The 20,583-nt window shown below is 39.7% G+C and overlaps 1 protein-coding gene across 1 annotated transcript in view; it reads left to right on the top strand.

The window, feature by feature from the left end:
- Positions 1–5,405: 5,405 nt before the first annotated feature.
- Positions 5,406–20,583, top strand: part of LOC127445442 (storkhead-box protein 2-like) — a 65,131-nt gene continuing 49,953 nt past the window's right edge. Inside the window, exon 1 of the mRNA XM_051705517.1 lies at positions 5,406–6,586. Coding sequence (XP_051561477.1) covers positions 6,265–6,586 — 322 coding nt within the window. The 5' untranslated portion in view covers positions 5,406–6,264. The remainder of the gene's footprint in view (positions 6,587–20,583) is intronic.

Here is a 20,583-nt window from a genome sequence, read left to right as displayed (position 1 = left end):
ACATCCTCTGTAGTGTCAACGTTGCACACCTTTGCACCACTATGATCAAGGACTGGATCCATTAAAAGATCGAAGTCTCCACCCAAAACCATATCATGAAGGATCCCAGCTGCTTGTAACTTTCCCTCAAGAGCTATAAAAAAGTTCTGATCATCAGTGTTGGGTGCATAAATATTGGCCAAAATAAGATTTTGTCTCTGTATTTCAGCCAAAATAATAATGACTCTTCCTAAATTATCTTTGATCTGTTTGAGATATTTAAATAGTAAATGATTACTTATCAATGTGATGACTCCCCTACTCTTACTTGAACCAGCACTACAAAACACATGCCCACCCCATGCCCTCCCAAGTTTTCCAGCTTCCTCTGGAGAAAGGTGCGTTTCTTGAAGAAACACTATATCAAATGTTTTCCTCTTAAGAAAAGATACCTCTTTCCTTATTTTTATAGGGTGCTCCAGCCCATTAACATTCCATGTGGAGAGAAACATTTTACCTATATTAAAGTGTGACATAAAATCCCCACAAAATCCCCAACAACCCACAGAATAGAAAACAAATATGCTTCAACCTCACGCATAACATTCCCAACTGGTGTCCATCGCTCGGAAATCCTTTTCCCTTTCTTTCCCCCTAACATAAACCATGCCATTAAACTGTACATAAATATAAAAATAAAAAACAAAATGGGCCCCAGTAAAAAATTAAATCAAACCCACAACGTGAACAAATGAGCTCAACAGCAAGTCAACAAAGGGAGATAAAAAAAAAAGATCAGACCGGAGCCAGTGGGCAGACAACAGAATAACAAACCCTCTCAGGCTGCATCAGTAAAATGCACGATGTGTTGTCTGTATTGTTGATCGAGTGCAGGTAAAATGACCCACTCACACCATTGATTTCATTAAGGCCATAGCTTGTTGTGGGTATGTAAAAGTCTTACGTCCATCCTTGGCGTCAATTCTCAGCTTTGCAGGAAAAGCAGTGCGAAGCTTACCTTGTGTTGGTGCAGTAATTTTTTACACTCCTTGAAACCATCCTGCTTCACTTGGGTTGCTCTAGCAAAGTCCGGAAAAAACATGATGTTGTGGTCCTTCCAGCAAAACTTACCTTTATTCCTCACCGCTTGTAGAAAAAAAGTCTCTGCCAAGATAGATCGTGGTCTGTCACCTGCCCTGGGAAGCTGACCAAGAGCTCTGTGCACGCGCTCTGTCTCAAGCCGTCAGCCCGCTGTGTTGATAAAATTTGCAATAAGCCCCTCCAAAAACCTCACCATATCTTGACCTTCCTTTCCCTCAGGGATTCCAACGAAATGCACATTATTATATCTGCTCCGATTTTCCATATCCTCTAGTTTTTCCCACACTCGTTCCACATCGGCCTTGGAAGCATTAGCCTATAGCGCTCTTTCGGCCAACTCCAGAAACTCAACCTGTTTCTCAACATCATCCATTCTTGTGATCAGGGTGGAAAGTTTCGCCTCCATAGCTGTAATCGCTTGACCCTCCATGTCAGTCGAGATTTTCATTAGTGCTGCATAAATGTTCGAGATATTCTGACTTATGTCATAAAGCTCGCTGTCACTATCAACTGGACTTCCGCCATCTTTATCCTGCTAGGCATTTGATGTGTGAGAACGTAAGTGCTTTTTAATGGCCCCACAGGCTAATGATTTCAAATTTTTCGACATCCTGCCTTCACAGCACAGTGTAACAAACAAAACTATTACAGTTCTCATCATTTAATATTGCTTAAAAGGATAATTGTAGCAAAGTTTAAGCGGAGCTCACATCTAAGTGACCAACCCTCGCATAGCATCACGTGACTCCTTTGATTTTTCCCTTTTTTTAAGAAAAGAAGGGGCAAGTCAAAATTTACTTTTGTGGTAATCAATATTAAGGCACAAATGCTGTCGATTGAGCTTGACTTGTATTAAACCTGGAATATTCCTTTAAGTCAGACATGCAAACCCAAGGTGCTATAGGTCAGTAAAAAAAATAAATAAATAATAAAAAAAAAATTCTAAATGAACAAATGTGTTTTTTAACTTCATTAACAGCTCATTTTACAGTAATGTCTATTGGAAAAAATCGTACATTCTATTAGAAGACAATGCAATAGAGTTTGAAGCAGTGGCCTAGCCAGGGGTGGGCCTGGGCCCACCCAAATTAGATCCTGGTCCATCCAAAATATTAGAGATTATTCTTTGACTTTGAATATATATTTATAAAATAGTTTTAAAAAATGCATAAATTCTGATTTCTGAAAGTGTGAAAGTACTGTTTTTTTTTTTTTTTCAATTTGGAATGCCCAATTCCCAATGTGCTGTTTAAATCCTTGTAGTCGCGTAGTGATTTGCCTCAGTCTGGGTGGCAGAGGACGAATCCCAGTTGCCTCTGGGTCTGAGACCGTCAACCCGCGCATCTCATCACATGGCTTGTTGAGCGTGTTGCCACGGAGACATAGCGCGTGTGGAGGCTTCACGCCATCCACCGCGGCAACCATGCACAACTCACCATGCGCCCCACCGAGAACAAGCCACATTATAGCGACCACGAGGAGGTTACCCCATGTGACTCTACCCTCCCTAGCAACCGGGCCAATTTGGTTGCTTAGGAGACCTGGCTGGAGTCACTCAGCACGCCCTGGGATTCAAACTAGCGAACTCCAGGGGTGATAGCCGCAGCATATTTTACCACTGAGCTACCCAGGCCCCCAAAACAATGTGAAAGTACTGTTTTAATGCACCTCCTTTCTGTTAAGGAAATTTTGTAAAAAAATAAACATTTGGGCGAAAATTTGGCCCATCCATTTTTATTGGGGCCTACCCAAAACTAATTTCCTGGCTACGCCCTTGTTTTGAAGTATACAGCCTACATATTTAATTCAGACAGACATTAGGCTGTTAGGTCACCAGCTCATTCAAGCATGACAAAGTGATCATTATTTGTGAATGTCTATTTAGCCTGGGTTACACAGTTATCAGGATTACTCTATAACCCAGGATTTGTTGTGCATTTAGCATTACACATGAATCAGTTAATAAGTATCTCACCACTCCTGTGACCTTCTAATGAGAAATGCAACAAACATAATTTATCTCCATTATCACCAATCCTATGGGAAATAAAACTGTCTTGTTCTAATTCACAGAGTGTTCTCGTATGCTGGAATCTTGCCGATAAATATTTCCAAGGCTTTGTTTTTCTGAGGCTACCATGTGAGAGTGTGTGAAGAAATGTCTTTTTATCCAAACAATTGCAACCCTGGATAACAATTTTTAAAGAGTCTGTTTTGTTCTCTCTAGTGATACTCAAATCACTAAACAAGAGGAAACACCCTGGGAACTTGGGAAACCGAAAACTGACACCAAAGCTTGGGTGCCCTTGCTCTCTATTCTAGTACAGAAGTTATTTGATCAAGGGAGTTTTAGAGAAAGGAGCCCCACACAAATGCAAACAAGGCCAGATACTTTTCAGATAACAAAGTTTTTCAAATAACAGTCCATAAACCCACACTTTGCCTACTGCTCGACAAAAATGATGCTTTATGAGCCCTCTTTGCCAAAATGAGAAACTCTTGATGATGTTAGCCTAGTGTTTTTAAAATTATATATGTCAATAGTGTGCAGGCATTTAAAGGAATAGTTCACCCAAAAATGATATACTCTCACCATTTACTCACCCTTATGTCGTCTCAAACTTGTATGACTTCCTTTCTTTTGCGGAACACAAACAAAGATATTTCGGAGGTATATGATGTCTGTTTGTCCATTCAAAGCAAGTTTATGGTGACCAACTTTTCAAGCTCCAAAAAGGACATAAAGGCAGCAAAAAAATAATCCACAAGCTAGTGGTTTAATCCATGTCTTCTGAAGAGATCCAATTGATTTTGTGTGAGAACAGACCAAAATATAACTCCTTTGTCCACTATAAATCTTGACATAGGCGATCATGATTTCAAGCACGGCATTAGGAAGTGTAATCAAGCTTGAAATCATGATTCTGCCTAGAGACAGCACAGCAATGACAAGATGTACAGTAAAAGTTATATTCCTTTTGGTCTTTTCTCACCTAAAACCAATTTGATCACTTCAGAAGACATGGATTAAACCAATAGAGTCGTATGGATTACCTTTATGCTGCCTTTGGGGGTAATATTGCTAAATCTGTGCCTTTTCCATTTCAAAAAGGTGTTTTTAAAGTATGTTTAAAAGATTTTAAACATTCTATCAGACAAAGAATGTCTATATGTGTTAAGAAACTGCACTGTGCCATCCAAGCCGAATTTCAATTTTGAATATATGTTGGGATATATGTTGTGACAGTGCATTTAATAAGGTAACAGGCTTGATGGTAACAGGGTTTTACAATTCATTTAGTTATGACTAGATTTATGCTTAAGGTCATGACACTACAAGGTGTTTTAGATAGAGAAATTAATGCAGATATTTCTATAAATATCCACTTTTTAATTATCAGTTGTTTTCTATACATGGTAAGAGGAGACAGGAATGACAATTTAAGATCATCCCTTACTGACAAACCTAACTAAATATAAGACGAGACAACATTTAGGTTACATGTAGTTGTAGACTTCATATCCTGAGAGAATGATGAACTGGGGAGTTATGATGGTTACAGAGTTGACACATGGGGACACAAATTTAAAATGTACAAATTACATTACGGGCATTAAAAATATAGCTAGCTTTTATTTTTTATTTTAAATACTAGCTTTTATTTCTATTGATTTATTTTTCAATCAAAATGTGCACATTTGCTAATAGCTACCCAAGCAAATCTGGAAACACAGGGCTGGGCACTTCCTGGATTTTTTCTCATGTCTATAAAAATGCCTATATTAACACGTCGTAAAAGTTAGTACAACAAAGTTTACATGCACTAGAGGGACCTCTTTTTTAGACGCCGTGTCAAGTTAAAAATAACGTCAGCTGTTAAAAACGCGTCTCGAAAGACGTGCCCTGTTCGTGGAACTGCGAATAGGGTTTTTGTTTTGTTTTTAGCTCAAGGACGTGTTCGGTGTGAACGCCCCCTGACACAAGAGCGAAAAGCATTATAAAACATCCACAATTCAGTGCTAGTGGACTTTATTATTGTTTAATTCACCACAAATGTGATAATTCCATGAATTTTGGCTATCATAAGAAGAATTTATTAGAAAGTGTTCATCGGGAAAATTATTATGTGCTATACATTGGGTGTATTTGGGGGAAAAAGCGTCATTTATAGGCTACCATAGGCAGTGGTTGCATTCTGTGAGGAAAAGAAACGTATAGCCAACAGACATAGCCTGGCCTCTTATCACCTCTTTCATGTCTAACCTATCATTTTCCTTACGTGAAAGTGTTTAAAGTGCATTGAGCTAATAGGTGACCGCCCGCTCTTGGTCTGCTTTTCCCATTTTCACCTGTAGCGATTCATGCACTGAGCTCGCGATGTTTTGCAGCCGCCTGTAGGTGGAGTCAGAAAACATCTGCTGATCCGCTGCTCTTCACGACACGTCCAATCTAAAAATCCGCCACACCGGACACCAGGCGCACAGAGCCCGAGAGCCCGACGCCTCCGAAACGAGTCACGGCTGTGAGTCTGACCTCTGAAACGCAAGCCACATATGAATGCTCCGTAGTGTGCAAGAAAATACCAAATCTGAGAAAAGGCCGACTGGGAGGCAACCTTGTGGTGCACCAAACGAAGACATGCATAAGAAGGAATGCAGTCATCTCCTGCGTTGTATGGCCAGCAAACATCATCAGTGAATGCAGTGATCAATCAGCCCACCGCTAAAGATGCCTCGATGGTGTCGATTTCTTTCGCCCGTATGCGCATAATGTCGTGGGAGAGGTGTGGGAAGCGGCAGGTTGTTATCTATTAATACAGACAGCCCTATTGATTATTCAGCTCAGCTGCTTCGCCGCCTGTCAGTGCAGTGCCCAGTTATTATTGCCCACCGGACCATTGGGACTAGGATATGGGCTCACCATACGGAACGCAGCACTGTATCCGTTCAATTGATGAATAAATGACATTGGCGTCTCTCGCGTGTATCATGCTCGCGGACCCTCCGCCGTCACGCGGAGAGCTTCGGCTAATGGAAATACACCCGAACTGAAACACGGTGCGATGTGTTCGTTTTGGAAATTTAATAAGGTGCGCAATAAAACGCCGCGTGAGGTAGAGTGCCGTGGAGTATCGGACCGGGTCGTAATCCACGCCGTGGCCTGTGTGTGAAACGCGCCGGAGAATGGAAAAGTTCCTGCAGATAGCCCCCCATTCCCTGGCCATAGTGCTGTCGCGGGCCAGCACCGAGGAATCAGCCGCGGTCACGGAGAAGCTTCAGCACCATCACACCGGCTACGAGATATTTGCCGACTTCAAAGCGGAGAACATGCAGCACTTCTGGAATAAGAAAGTCACAGACGCCATATCGGAAACGTTCTTCTTGGGCTGGATAGACGAACATGTTCTGCTCATTCAAGGCAAAGAAGATCATTTGGAGGTCCTGAGGGAAGGATGGACACGGAGGGCCCTAAAACCACCCCGGGGTTTCGAGATCAAGTGCATAGGTAAGCCTGACTCAATGGCATGACGGATTGACACACCAGCCAAGATCCCTGCTTGACAGCCATGGCTAATAGGCAAATTGTTGTATTATTTATTGGGGGCTAGATGTGTTTGTGCACAAGCTTGAGAGAAACATGCAAATCCAACCTTCTTCATATTGAACATGCCAGTGAAGTGCACTTGCATGTTGAACATGCAGAAAAACAGCATGGGGTGCATAGTGGGACTGTGCTTGCATAGATCGGTTAATGTGAGGCATACCAATTGAAACACGCATAGTTGTTGCCTCCTTTTGCAAATGTGACCACACTGGCAAATTAATGTGCCGATGAGAGTTTACCATGATATTTATTAAAACTAGGCTCCCTAAACCACTTAAAAATCCTTAAAGGAATAGTTCACCCAAAAATGAAAATTCTCTCATCATTTACTCACTCTTATGCCATCCCAGATGTGTGACTTTCTTTCTTCAGCAGAACACAAAGGAAGAATTTATCAGCTCGTTTGGTCCATACAATGCAAGTGAATGGGTGCCAAAATTTTGAAGCTCCAAAAATCACACAAGTCAACATAAAAGTAATCCATATATCTCTAGTGGTTGAATCAGTGTCTCCAGAAGCGATTTTATAGGTGTGGGTGAGAAACGGATCAATATTTAAGTAAAACAAATTTCACTAACATTCACATTCTTCTTGTGTTTTTGGTGATTCACATTCTTCATGCATATGCCCCCTGCTGGGCAGGGAGAAGAATTTATAGCAAAAATGGACTTTCATTTTTATCTGTTTCTAAGGGTACGTTTACACGACAACGATGTACTAAAAACGGAAAAGTTTTTCCTTTTTGTTTTTGAAAAGTTTCTTGTACAGACGACAACGTTGTCAAAAAGATCCCCGTTCACACGGATCCTCGAAAACGACTAAAAACGCTGTATTATGCATGCCAGGCTAGTAGTTGGCGATGTCACTCTGTAAAGAAACACTACGCACTTGCGCACATAAGCATTCTTCCACAGAGTGGTGAATACAAACAATAAAGATGGTGAAAGCATAGAGCAATTTTGTCTGAACGGACGATGAGGTTGCTTTATTACTACAATTACTTTGCTGGAGAAGCGTCAATAAACTCAAAATCTTGAGCAGCACAAACACAGTCCTGTAGTCCGCCATTGTAGTTTTGAATGTCTCACGCGTTGTTTTGAAGTACTCGTGCGCATGCCTATAAACTGAACACGTAATACGCGTGCGCATGACGTCATCGTTTTCACAAATTCGCGTTTTTGTATGTTTACACGGAGACGATAAAGGCATCATTTTCAAAAAAGTGCTCTTTGAAACCCGTTTTCAAAAGTTAGCATTTTCAGGCCCTAAAATGACATTGTCGTGTAAACAAACAGCCAAAACGCATAAAAACTTTTCCGGTTTTTGTTGAAAAAGTTGTCGTGTAAACGGCCCCTAACTCACACCTATCATATCACTTCAGAAGACATGGATTTAACCACTGGTCACTTTATGTGATTTTTGGAGTTTCAAAATTGTGGCATCCATTCATTTGTATTGTATGGACCTACACAGCTGAGATATTCTAAAATTCTTAATTTGTGTTCTGCAGAAGAAAGAAAGTCATACACATCTGGGATGGCATGAGGGTGAGTAAATGATTTAAATCCAACGCTTTCTCAGCATTTTGCAAAATCATGTTTGATATATTTTCGTGTTGCATGAACTAACACGAACAAAGCCGCTGTTGATATCACTTACAAACCATTCTGAAAGGGAACAGGACTTCCATTCTTTGCTCCAAACTCTCATAAATCTTGATATCTTCTTGGAGAAACAGGTTTAAAGCATTCCATAGGAAATTCATCATTCAGAGACAAAGTTGTTCTTAAACTCTGTGGAATGTGCCTATACCTTCAGAGTGCCTGAAATTGAAATGCATTAGAAATCAATTTACATTTAGCATAACCCCATTACTCTTTAGGATGTGATACTATTAAATCAAATATGCATTAACAGAACTATTATAGATGCCCGAATATTGTGAAATATCAAAAACGTGACGATAAAATGATCGGTTACTTCTTCGGTGTAACAGTTCGCTTGCAAAACTTGTTATGGATTTCACTTGTAGTTGTCTTGGCTCTTTATACATGTTCAAGGCTGTGTAAACAAAAGATAGTTTCAAGGGTGAGACTGTGAAGAAGTGGGCCTCCAATCACTGATAATGCACAACATAAAACAAACCTGTGCACATTACAGCACTATCAACTCAATGTTGAATTTATACTCATTCCACTCTCTGGTACGGAATGACCTGTTTTGGAATGTGGTTATATATTTGCGTTGTTTTTGTTGTTTTTTTTTTTTTGTTTTTTTTTGTGGCTGATTTGCCTTGAATGGGCTGATCTACAATCCTACCAAAAAGATTGATAATGTTGAATGTTTTGTATGGAAATTGAGGTTTGCACTTTTTATATTTTAAAATTGAAAGAAGTTTCAGTCTATGGATAGTTTTCTAATTATCAGAGTTTGTGGTCTCCTGTACCTCTTCAACTGATTTCTTCCCTCTAAAAGCTTTTTGATTTATGTTAATTTTTTAAAGATGTTTTTAAAATAGCAAATAAAAAGATTCATAGGCTACATTAGATTCATTCATCTTTGTGAGCTTCTGCTGTTAAATTAAATTCAGAGTTGAATCTTGCTTAAAGATTTTTTTAAAATAAGAAAATAATTTAAAAGCTTTTGACTTTTTTTTTTTATAGCATATTTTGTAGGAATTGGTGTATTAAAGGGTTCAAGTAAGGGTTAGATCTTACTGAAATGATTGCTTTTGCTTTCAGTGACCAGAGTTAACATCCCTAATATTGATAACTATTATATATTAAGTTATACTCAACCTTAACCTTAGATTTTACTCAATCATTTGACACAATGAGGCCATTTACATGCACACCTTTAAGCTGATTACTCCCAAAAAGTCAGCTTATTTAAAAAATTAGCCGAAGCAAGAAATCCATGTTTACATGACGTTTGAAATCATAGCAGTATTCTCCGCTTTTGACGTCAAACCACAAAGAGTCTGCAGAACATGCAGAAAAACAGCATGGGGTGCATATTGGGACTGTGCTTGCATAGATAGGTTAATGTGACACAAACCTATTGTAACATGTATAGTTGTTGCCTCCTTTTGAAAACGTGACCACACTGGCAAATTAATTAAATTGGCAGTTTACCATGAGATTTTGTAAAACTTCTCTTAATCATTTAAAAAGTCCTTAAAGAAATAGTTCACCCAAAAATTAAAATTCTCATAATTTACTCACCTCATGTCATCCCAGATGTGTATGACTTACCTTCTTCTACAGAACACAAATGAAGATTTTTAGAAGAATATCTCAGCTCTTTTGGTCCATACAATGCAATTCAACAGGGTCCAAAGCTTAGAAGCTCAAAAAGAATATAAAGGCAGAATAAAAGTTATGCATAAGACTCTATTGGTTAAATCAGTGTCTTCAGAAGTGATATGATAGGTGTGGGTGAGAAACCGATCAATATTTACGTCCTTTTTTTTTCCAAAGAGTTCTTGTTCTTTTGTTTGACGATTCACATTCTTCGTGCATATTGCCACCTACTGGGCAGGGAGGAGAATTAAAAAAAGTACTTAAAGGAAAACTTCACCTAAAAATTGAAATGTTCTCATGATTTACTCACCTTCATGATATACCAGATGTGTATGATTTTATTCTGCAGAACTCAAATGAAGATTACTGTACAGTATACAATACACACAATATAGATACACATTATTCAATAAAATAAAAAATAAAAAAAGTATATATAGTAGTATATATAGAAGAATATCTCAGCTCTGTTGGTCCATTCAATGCAAGTGAATGGTGGCCAGAACTTTGAAGCTCCAAAAAGCACATAAAGACAGCATATAGAAATCCATAAGACTCCAGTTGTTAAATCTGTGTTTTCAGAAGCAATATTATAGGGTTGGGAGAAAAACAGACAAATATTTAAGTCCTTTTTTACTATAAATTCTCCTCCCTGCTCAGTAGGTGGCAATATGCATGAACATTGCGAATTGCCAAAAACAAAAAAAGAAGATATCTTAGGAGAGAATAGAGCGCTTAGGAGGGCTGGTGAAAGTGGACATTTCTAGTAAAAAATAAAATAAAATCACTTTTATTGTCACACAGCCATATACACAAGTGCAGTGGTGTGTGAAATTCTTGGGTGCAGTTCCGATCAACATAGCAGTCGTGACAGTGATGAGACATACACCAATTTACAATAACATCAAATTAACACAGCACAATTTAAAGTCTAATATACACATAATTACACACAACAGTATACAAATAATAACATACTCTGTACAGTATACAATACACACAATATAGATACACGTTATTCAATAAAATAAAAAAAAAGTATATATAGTAGTGTATATATAGAATGTACAGTAGGTTGTATTGTACTGTATTGACATTCAGGCTGTTGGTTGATAGTAAGTTGTTAAGAGAGAATATAATATAATAATAATATAATTTATGACAGTCCGGTGTGAGATGTAAGAGTAATAAAGTGCAGTGCTGATGTATTTTGATCGTGGGAGATCAAGAGTTCAAAAGTCTGATTGCTTGGGGGAAGAAGCTATCATGAAGTCGGCTGGTGCGGGTCCTGATGCTGCGATACCGCCTGCCTGATGGTAGCAGTTAGAACAGCCCATGGCTTGGGTGGCTGGAGTCTCTGATGATCCTCTGAGCTTTTTTCACACACTGCCTGGTATATATGTCCTGGAGGGAGGGAAGCTCACCTCCGATGATGTGTCTGGCAGTTCGCACCACCCTTTGCAGTGCTTTGCGGTTGTGGGCTGTGCTATTGCCGTACCAGGCGGAGATGCAGCCAGTCAGGATGCTCTCTACAGTGCAGGTGTAGAACCGTGTGAGGATGTGGCGGTTCATTCCAAACTTCCTCAGCCATCTCAGGAAGAAGAGGCGCTGATGAGCCTTCTTCACAACGACTTCAGTGTGGATGGACGATGTGAGTTCCTCCACTGGTCTCCACTGGTGCTCCATTGATGGTGATGGGACTGTGTTCTCTGTCTTTTCTTCTGAAGTCCACCACAAGCTCCTTTGTCTTACTGACATTGAGGGAGAGGTTGTGCTCCTGACACCAGTGTGTCAGAGTGTGCACCTCCTCTCTGTAGGCTGTTTCATCATTGTCAGTGATCAGACCTACCACCGTCGTGTCATCAGCAAACTTAATGAAGGCATTGGAGCTATGTATTGCCACACAGTCATGTGTGTACAGGGAATACAGGAGTGGGCTGAGAACACAGCCCTGTGGGGCTCCAGTGTCGAGAGTCAGTGATGAGGAGATGTTGCTGCCTATTCTAACCACCTGGCATCTGCTTGACAGGAAATCCAGGATCCAGCTGCACAGCGAGCTGTTTAAGCCCAGAGCCCGGAGTTTCTCATCTAGCTTGGAGGGCACTATGGTGTTGAATGCTGAGCTGTAGTCTACAAACAGCATTCTCACATAAGTGTTCTTTTTTTCCAGGTGGGAGAGAGCAGTGTGTATTGTAGATGCAATGGCATCATCAGTGGAGCGGTTGTTGCGGTAAGCAAACCGCAATGGGTCTAGAGAGAGAGGCAGCACAGAGCAAGTGTAATCTCTGATTAGTCTCTCAAAGCATTTGCTGATGATGGGGGTCAGAGCAACAGGACGCCAGTCATTTAAACAAGTTATTTTTGATTGCTTTGGAACAGGCACAATGGTGGATGTTTTAAAGCATGTGGGGACTACAGACAAAGAGAGGGAAAGGTTGAAAATGTCTGTTAAAACACCAGCCAGCTGGTTCGTGCACGCTCTGATGACGCGGCCCGGAATGCCGTCTGGGCCCGCGGCTTTGCGGATATTCACCCGTCGGAAGGATTGGGTTATCCGCTACAGAGACGGAGAGTGAACTAACCTCTGTAGCTTCGGCCGCGAGAGCTCTGTCCGCGAGGGCGGTGTTATTTCCCTCGAAACGAGCATAAAAAGTATTCAGCTCATCCGGGAGAGAGGCAGTGGTGTTCATGGCGGAGTTTTTGTTCCCTTTGAAGTCCATGATGATGTTAATTCCCTGCCACATGCTTCTAGAGTTGGTGGTGTTAAACTGTCCTTCAATCTTGTTCCTGTACTGGCGTTTTGCTGTTCTTTTTCGGAGGGCATAACTGGCTTGTTTATGCTCCTCCGTGTTCCCGGAATTGAAAGCGGAGGTTAAGTGCTGCGCGAGCATCGCTATTTATCTATGGCTTCTGGTTCGGCTAGATCCCTGTTGTTCTGGTCGGAACGATGTCCTCCACGCACTTTTTGATGAAACACATTACGCTATCAGCGTAAAGCTCGATGTCGTCATCCGAGGCGGACCGGAACATCTCCCAGTCCGTGTGATCAAAACAGTCCTGTAGCATAGAATCTGATTGGTCCGACCAACACTGGATCGTTCTGAGGGTGGGTGCTTCCTGTTTCAGTTTCTGCCTGTAAGCGGGCAGAAGCAGAATGGAAGAGTGGTCCGATTTGCCAAATGGTGGGCGGGGGAGGGATTTGTATCCATCCCGGAAGGGAGAGTAGCAATGGTCCAAAACCCGTTCCCCTTGTGTGTTGAAACTAATGTGCTGGTGGTATTTTGGTGCGACTGATTTGAAACTGGCTTTATTAAAGTCCCCGGTCACAATGAACGCGGCCTCAGGGTGTGCGGTTTCCTGCTCACTTATACTCCCATACAGTTCCTTGATTGCCCGGTCTGTGTCGGCTTGTGGGGGGAAGTACACAGCTGTGATAATGACCGCTGTGAATTCCCTCGGTAGCCAGAATGGTCGACACAGAAGCGTGAGAAATTCCAGATCAGGAGAGCAGAAAGACTTGATAGAATGTACGTTCCTCTGATCACACCAGGATTTGTTGATCATAAAACATACACCACCACCTCTTTTACCTGAGAGGTCTTTCGCTCTGTCCGCTCGGTGCACGGAGAACCCCGTGGGTTCGATGGCTGAATCTGGAATCTCCGCAGACATCCAAGTTTCTGTTAGGCAGATAATGCAGCAGTCCCTCGTCTCTTGTTCGCAGAGCTTGTTATCCAGAGACTGAACATTTGCCAGTAGAATACTGGGTAGCGGGGGTCGATTTGCGCGGCGTCTTACTCTCATGAGAACGCCGGCTCTGTTTCCCCTTTTCCTCCTGCGTTTCCGCGGCCGGACTGCCCAGACAAAGGGCTCCGCTTGCGTGTTTGTAAACAGCGGGTCAGCATTGAGGAATTTGAAGTTTACGGTGTGAAATTGCTGAACCAATGTCCAAAAGTGTTTGTCTGTCGTAGACAATAAGGCAGACAACATCCAAGACAAAAAACATAAGAACTGTGAACAAAACAAACAAAACACTACCATATTGTGTCGGAGCTCGCAATGCAGCAGCCATACTCGGCGCCATCTTGAGTCAAAGGACTTTAATATTTATCTGTTTCTCACACACACTTATCAGATTGCTTCAGAAGATATGATTTAACCACTGAAGTCGAATAAATTATTTTTATGCCGCCTTTATTTGCTACTGAGCTTCAAAGTTTTGGACCCTGTTGACTTGCATTTTATGGATGTACAGAGCAGAAATATTCTTCTAGAAATCTTTGTGTTCAGAAGAATTAAAAGAGTCATACATCTGGGATGGCATGAGGGTGAATAATGATGAGAGAATTAAAATAGTTTGGGTGAACTATTCCTTTAAATGTGGTTTTTGAATTTGAGGTGAAGGACCTAATATACATATTTTTAGGGCTTGTCGAAATCTTTGTTGTCACTAAATCATAGAACATAAACAAAGTTTCTTGCTGGCATAACATGTATTGTCCTATAAACAGATTGTTTTTATGTGCCCTTATGTTATATAACCAAAAGCAGAACACATTCAACTCAGGAGATATTCAACTATGTGCTGCTGACATAACTCTCAGATCTGATGTTCTGGTCCATCACATTCTAGTATTAAACCTCTGTTTTAAAACCCATGACCTGGGATAACGTGAAAATTTTGCACCTCATGGCACTACTTGCTCAACTTTATTGATATTCTATTCTTTAGTTTTTTTTCTTCCTTATACGCAGTAAAACACACCAACAAAAGTGAAGTCTCAAAAGTTAAGAATGTATTTCATCAGATGTATAACCCTGCCCACAGTCTCTGCCAACCAGACAGCGAGAAAAGTCTCCATTAGAGCTAAAAATGCTGTCCTGAAACAGAACGGACCCCGCTTAGGTGTATGATTATCATAAAAATGAGAAACAAGTAGTGTCAAGTTGAGTTCATATCTGTTTGTGTGAGTGTTGGAGAGGTTGTTTGTGCTCAATAATAAATCTGCAAAGGGTGACATTAACTCACCTCACTGTGCGAAGAAACCTTTTCTCAAATCTTTGAACTCTGCCTGGTAAAACTACAAGAAAAAGTACTAATTGCAGACATGGAGTTCCACTCAAGTTTGTTTCAAAGCCTTTTAAATAAACAGCCTGGGTGTTTTTTACATGCAAAGAAGTAAGTTCAGTTCAAAAGCATTGCAACTGTATTTCCAGCTTCGGCCACTTGGAGGGGCAGGTCGGACATTCGGAAAACATACACTGACTTTCATAGACAAAACTTTTGACTTCCTGTCTCTGATTTCTTATAAGATTGGAGTAGCTATTTGAACATATTCCTCATTAAACTGACCAGAACTTTGAAGGCCCAAAAATCAGTATAAAAGTAATCCATAAGACTCCAGTAGTTAAATCTATATCTTCTGAAGCAATATGAAAGGTTTGAGTGAGAAACAGATTATTATATTAGTCCTTTTTTAACTGTAAATCTACACTTTCATTTTCAATTCCACATTCTGGTGTGAAAGGGAGTTTCATTTTCACATTCATCCACCTACTGATTGAGGCTGGGCAAAGGTGGAGATTGATAGTAAAAAAGGACTTGTATATCGATCTCTTTCTCGCCACACCTATCATATCACTTCAGAAGATATGGATTTAACCACTGGAGTCATATGAATTACTTTTATGTTTCCTTTATGCACTTTTTGGACCTTCAAAGTTTTGGTCACCATTCACTTGCATTGTATGGACAAACAGAGCTGAATATTCTTCTAAAAATCTTCATTTGTGTTTTACAGAAGAAAGAAATCATTTATATCTGGGATGGAGAGGATTTTTGGGTGAACTAACCCTTTAAATGTGTTGTTCTGTTTTATCGAAATATAGAATTTTGGACATCAGAGTGATTTAAGCAAACAGAACCCTCCTTGGTAAAAAAAAAAAAAAAAAAAAGCAAAAAAAAAAAAAAATCTAGCTTGGAGAATTTTTTATAGGAACATAGTTTCTGCAAAATGTGAAAACTTAACCTGCCATTATTTCTTCCTAATTATTTGAAATTTGGATATTTGTAACCCAAAGCCCCATATTTTCTTGTGGATGTCTGATGGATTGGGTTGAAAGTTTATATTCTGGGAAGATCAGGATGGCTACCCTTGAAGTCTTTGTGGTACTTGGAGGTCACCCAGAGACATGAAGTTTTAGATTTCACAAGACACTAACCACTTAGGCCTACTTGTAGGTAACCATACTCTTAAGAAGAATCCTCAAGGCATCTACAGAATAGTAATCATCTGAAGAAAAGTGAGAATCCCTCTTAAAGCAATCTGTGCCAGAATCCAGTTAATGGAATGTTGATGGCTGACCACAGGTCAGATTCCACAACTTGTCACACGGCAGAAACATACAAGGACCATAATGTTACGATGTCACTCAGGGTCGTGTATACACATGGATCGTGGTGGCAGCATTTTGGGAGTGTACTCACAAACAGGTCTGCTTTTGGTGCAGATGGGAAGGAAGGCGAGGGGACCGGAAAGGGAACTTTGTTTGACACATGGCAAGCCCTAGAAGCATTTTCTTCAATGGGAGGAAAGGGAGGAGTGCAGAAGAGAATGAAGGGAAATACTCAAAGGATCAGCAAATCAGCATCATGGAGAGACATGTGGACAGCCCTGCTCAGACATGGGCAACTTTTCAGATATTTTTTTTTTCTTTTTGCAGATACATTTGCTACGTTTATTCAGTCAATCCATAACCTTCCTTAAATTTTCAGGACTAACACCTGTGAGAATAGAAAAGGGGTTTGACTTTGGTTATTTTTTCATAAAGACAGTATTCAGTATCCTTCTGTAGTTGCCTTCACTTGCTCCTTGTAAGTTCCCGAAATATTGTTAGATGTGTCATGATTATAGCTGATTATCCACAGAGAGTAAATCATTGTGTGCATGTGTACGTGAGAGAGGTCAACAGTAAGTCATGTTGAGTAGTCTCTTTCTGTGGTGTCTTACTGCATATTTGGCTGATGTGGTGTTTGGGACACTTGTGTCTGTACAAGTTTACTTTGAACACCTGATTGTAAATCTTTCATTCATGACTGGGCTTTAAACACACACACACACACACACACACACACACTAAACCTGGCGCGAGTACAGATGTGAAAGTTGCCATGCACTCTGAATATTGCTCAATATTGAATTTCAGTGTTGTTTGAATAAATAAATTTCAGATTTTAAAGCTAACAAAAATGAAATCAAATTAATCAAAGAGGTGAGGAAAAAATGGTGGCAGAACGATATAATTAATTTTAGATTTTGTGAAAAAAAAAAAAAAAAATGTTTTAAAACTATTAAAAAAAAGAGTGAGAAATGAACTAGGTTGCCAACCAAACAGAAGTTTCTGAAGTTGATCAAAGTCTCTTTCTAGGGTTTTGAAAATGAAAGCAAAATTACTTGAAGAATATGTCATCTCCGATTGTCCTCACATTGCAAGTGAATGAGTACCAAAAATGTAAAGCTCCATAAAGCACATAAAGGCAGTATAAAATAATCCATATGACTCCAGTGGTTTAATTAATGTCTTCTGAAGCAATATGATAGGTGTGGGTGAGAAAGAATCAATATTTAAGTCCTTTTTTATATATTGTTTTTTTTTTTTACTATAAGTCTACATTGAAACAGCCCTCCTATGCACATTCTTCTGTTTTTTGCAGATTTACATTCTTCATGCATATCGACACCTACTGGGCTGTTGTGCAAATATTATTTATTTATTCTTTTCCTTTGCTTTATCCCTCCCTTTTTTCTTTCTCCTCCCCAGTAGGTGGCGATATGCAAGAAGAATGCGAATCGCTAAAAAAACAGAAGAAGAACTCGTTCTCTCCTGAACGTGCATAGGAGGGCTGGTGAAAGTGTAGATTTATTGTGCAAAAGGACTTATATTGATCTGTTTCTCACCCACACCTATCATCTTGCTTTTGAAGACATGGATTTAACCCACTGGAGTTGTGTGGATTACTTTTATGCTGCCTTTATGTGCTTTTTGGACCTTTAAATTTCGGGCCACTTTTCACTTGCATTGTATGGACCTACAGAACTGAGATATTCTTCTAAAAATCTTTGTTTGCTTTCAGCAGAGAAAGTCATTCACATCTGGGATGGCATGAGGATGAGTAAATGATGAGAGAATTAGAATTTTTGGGTGAACTATCCCTTTTAAACGAGGAATGTGCTGAACCAAGAAAATAGTGTGACCCTAAACAGTATGAAGTTATACAATTTGAAATTCTTGCTTCCTCTCATTAACAATGTATTTAGCCTGTCAGGCCATATCTGAGGCTTCCTCTTTTTTTTTTTTTTTAGGCAAATAGACTTTTGATTAATTTTCCAGTTGAAAGCCCAGCTGTGGCTTTGATCTTTGGCCTGTAAAGAGATCAGAGGGTGATCTGTGTGATCTGTTGTGGAGCAGGCCTCTCCTCTAGCCTGCAGCCTAACCTGCACTCTTCACCTTCTCTCTCTCTCTCTCATTCTCTCTTTTCACTCATGTATCACCTTGGTAGAACTTTGCTGAGTGTTGACCCACTAACAGCCATTCTTGCACACTCTTATCAATCTTCTCTGTGTGTATACTCAAAAAAGAGACTGAGAACTCTAAATTAAAGTACAAAGTTCATGCATAAAGCCATCTCAGTTAATTTCACAGTTGTTTGCTCTGTCTGGTTACGGGGGTGCAGTCGCTCTCTAAAGTTAAAGCCAACACAAAAAAAAAAAAACTGCAGTAGTTACCTTAAAACTGCAGTAGTTACTTTTTTATTTATTTATTTATTTATTTTTTATCCCATTCATAATCGAAACACCCTCCTTATGAATGTTCTGTTCTTTTTTTTCTGGAATACATTTGTGTAAGCAGGTAACAAAGGCATTTTAAAGGCATGCCATTCAGTCAAACTTACTCTTAATTGAAAGACAGCCTGTTGAGATTCTACAACATGGCAAGTTCCCACTTGAAATGTTGTTCTGAAAAGGAAAAACCTTTAAAAGGAGAAAATTACTGTGATAAAGATAATAGTCAGCAACTCCTGTGTCAGTTGGTTCCTTTGATTTATGGAAAGTCTTAAACCTTTAATGGAGAGATGTACAAAAATATATGTATTTTTGTCTGTCATATTATTGCTTGGAACAAAATAAGAATTTACATGATAGATTTTATATATATAATATATATATATATATATATATATATATATATACACACACACAAACCGATCAGCCACAACATTAAAACCACCTGCCTAATATTGTGTAGGTCCCCCTCGTGCCGCCAAAACAGCACCAACCCGCATTTCAGAATAGCATTCTGATATGCTAATCTTCTCACCACAATTGTACAGAGCGGTTATCTGAGTTACCGTAGTCTTTGTAAGTTCAAACCAGTCTGGCCATTCTCTGTTAACCTCTCTCATCAACAAGGCATTTCTGTCCACAGAACTGCCACTCACTGGATGTTTTTGGTTTTTGCATTATTCTGACTAAACTCAAGGGCTCAGCAGTTATAGAAATACTCAAACCAGCCCATCTGGCACCAACAATCATGCCATGGTCCAAATCAGTGAGATCCAATTTTTTTTTTTTTCCATTCTGATGGTTGATGTGAAAATTAACTGAAGCTCTTGACCCTTATCTGCATGATTTTATGCACTGCTTTGCTGCCACACCATTGGCTGATTAGATAATCACATGGGATGATTGTTGGTGCCAAACAGGCTGGTTTCAGTATTTCTGTAACTGCTGATCTCCTGGGATTTTCACACACAACAGTCTCTAGAATTTACTCTGAATGGTTCCAAAAACAAAAAAGGGGATCGGTGAGCAGCAGTTCTGTGGATGGAAATGCCTTGTTGATGAGAGAGGTCAGACTTGGCCAGACTGGTTCGAACTGACAAAGTCTACGGTAACTCAGATAAACCCTCTGTACAATTGTAGTGAAAAGAATAGCATATCAGAATGCTATTCTGAGATGCGGGTTGGCGCTGTTTTGGCGTCACGAGTGGGACCTACTCAATATTAGGCAGGTGGTTTTAATTTTGTGGCTGATCGGTGTATATCAAACACAGTGTAATGGAGGTTTCAGCTACATTTTGACTTAAAAAGAATAAACATTTACACTTGGGATGCTTTTTAAATATGTCAGCATTTTGAATACATTTATGGGTTTACAAATTACATTATTGGCAGTTTGTTGTAAGGATTTATGTTTTGAAGAGGATTAATATTTAGGTGGGGCTCTACCCTACCTGCCCATATGCACCTGTAATATATATTTATATATACATTTCAAAATTATTTAGCAGACTTGAGTGTTAGTGTATTTATTCATTTTAGAAACCATTTATTCATGTATAAACCATTTTTTGGATAATGAGAGGTGCTGGATTAGGTGTAGTTAAAGGACTTTACCGGGTTCAATATGAGTAAAGCTCAATCGACAGCATTTGTGCATAATGTTGATTACCATTAAAAAAAAAAAAGTAATGTAGACTCATCTCTCCTTTTCATTTAAAAAAGCAAAAATCGAGATTACAGTGCGACACTTACA

The sequence above is a fragment of the Myxocyprinus asiaticus genome, chromosome 8 (assembly GCF_019703515.2).
Source record: "Myxocyprinus asiaticus isolate MX2 ecotype Aquarium Trade chromosome 8, UBuf_Myxa_2, whole genome shotgun sequence".
Lineage (NCBI taxonomy): Eukaryota > Metazoa > Chordata > Actinopteri > Cypriniformes > Catostomidae > Myxocyprinus > Myxocyprinus asiaticus.
Note: the sequence above shows the minus strand (reverse complement) of the source record. Positions and strands in the feature narration are given on the sequence as shown.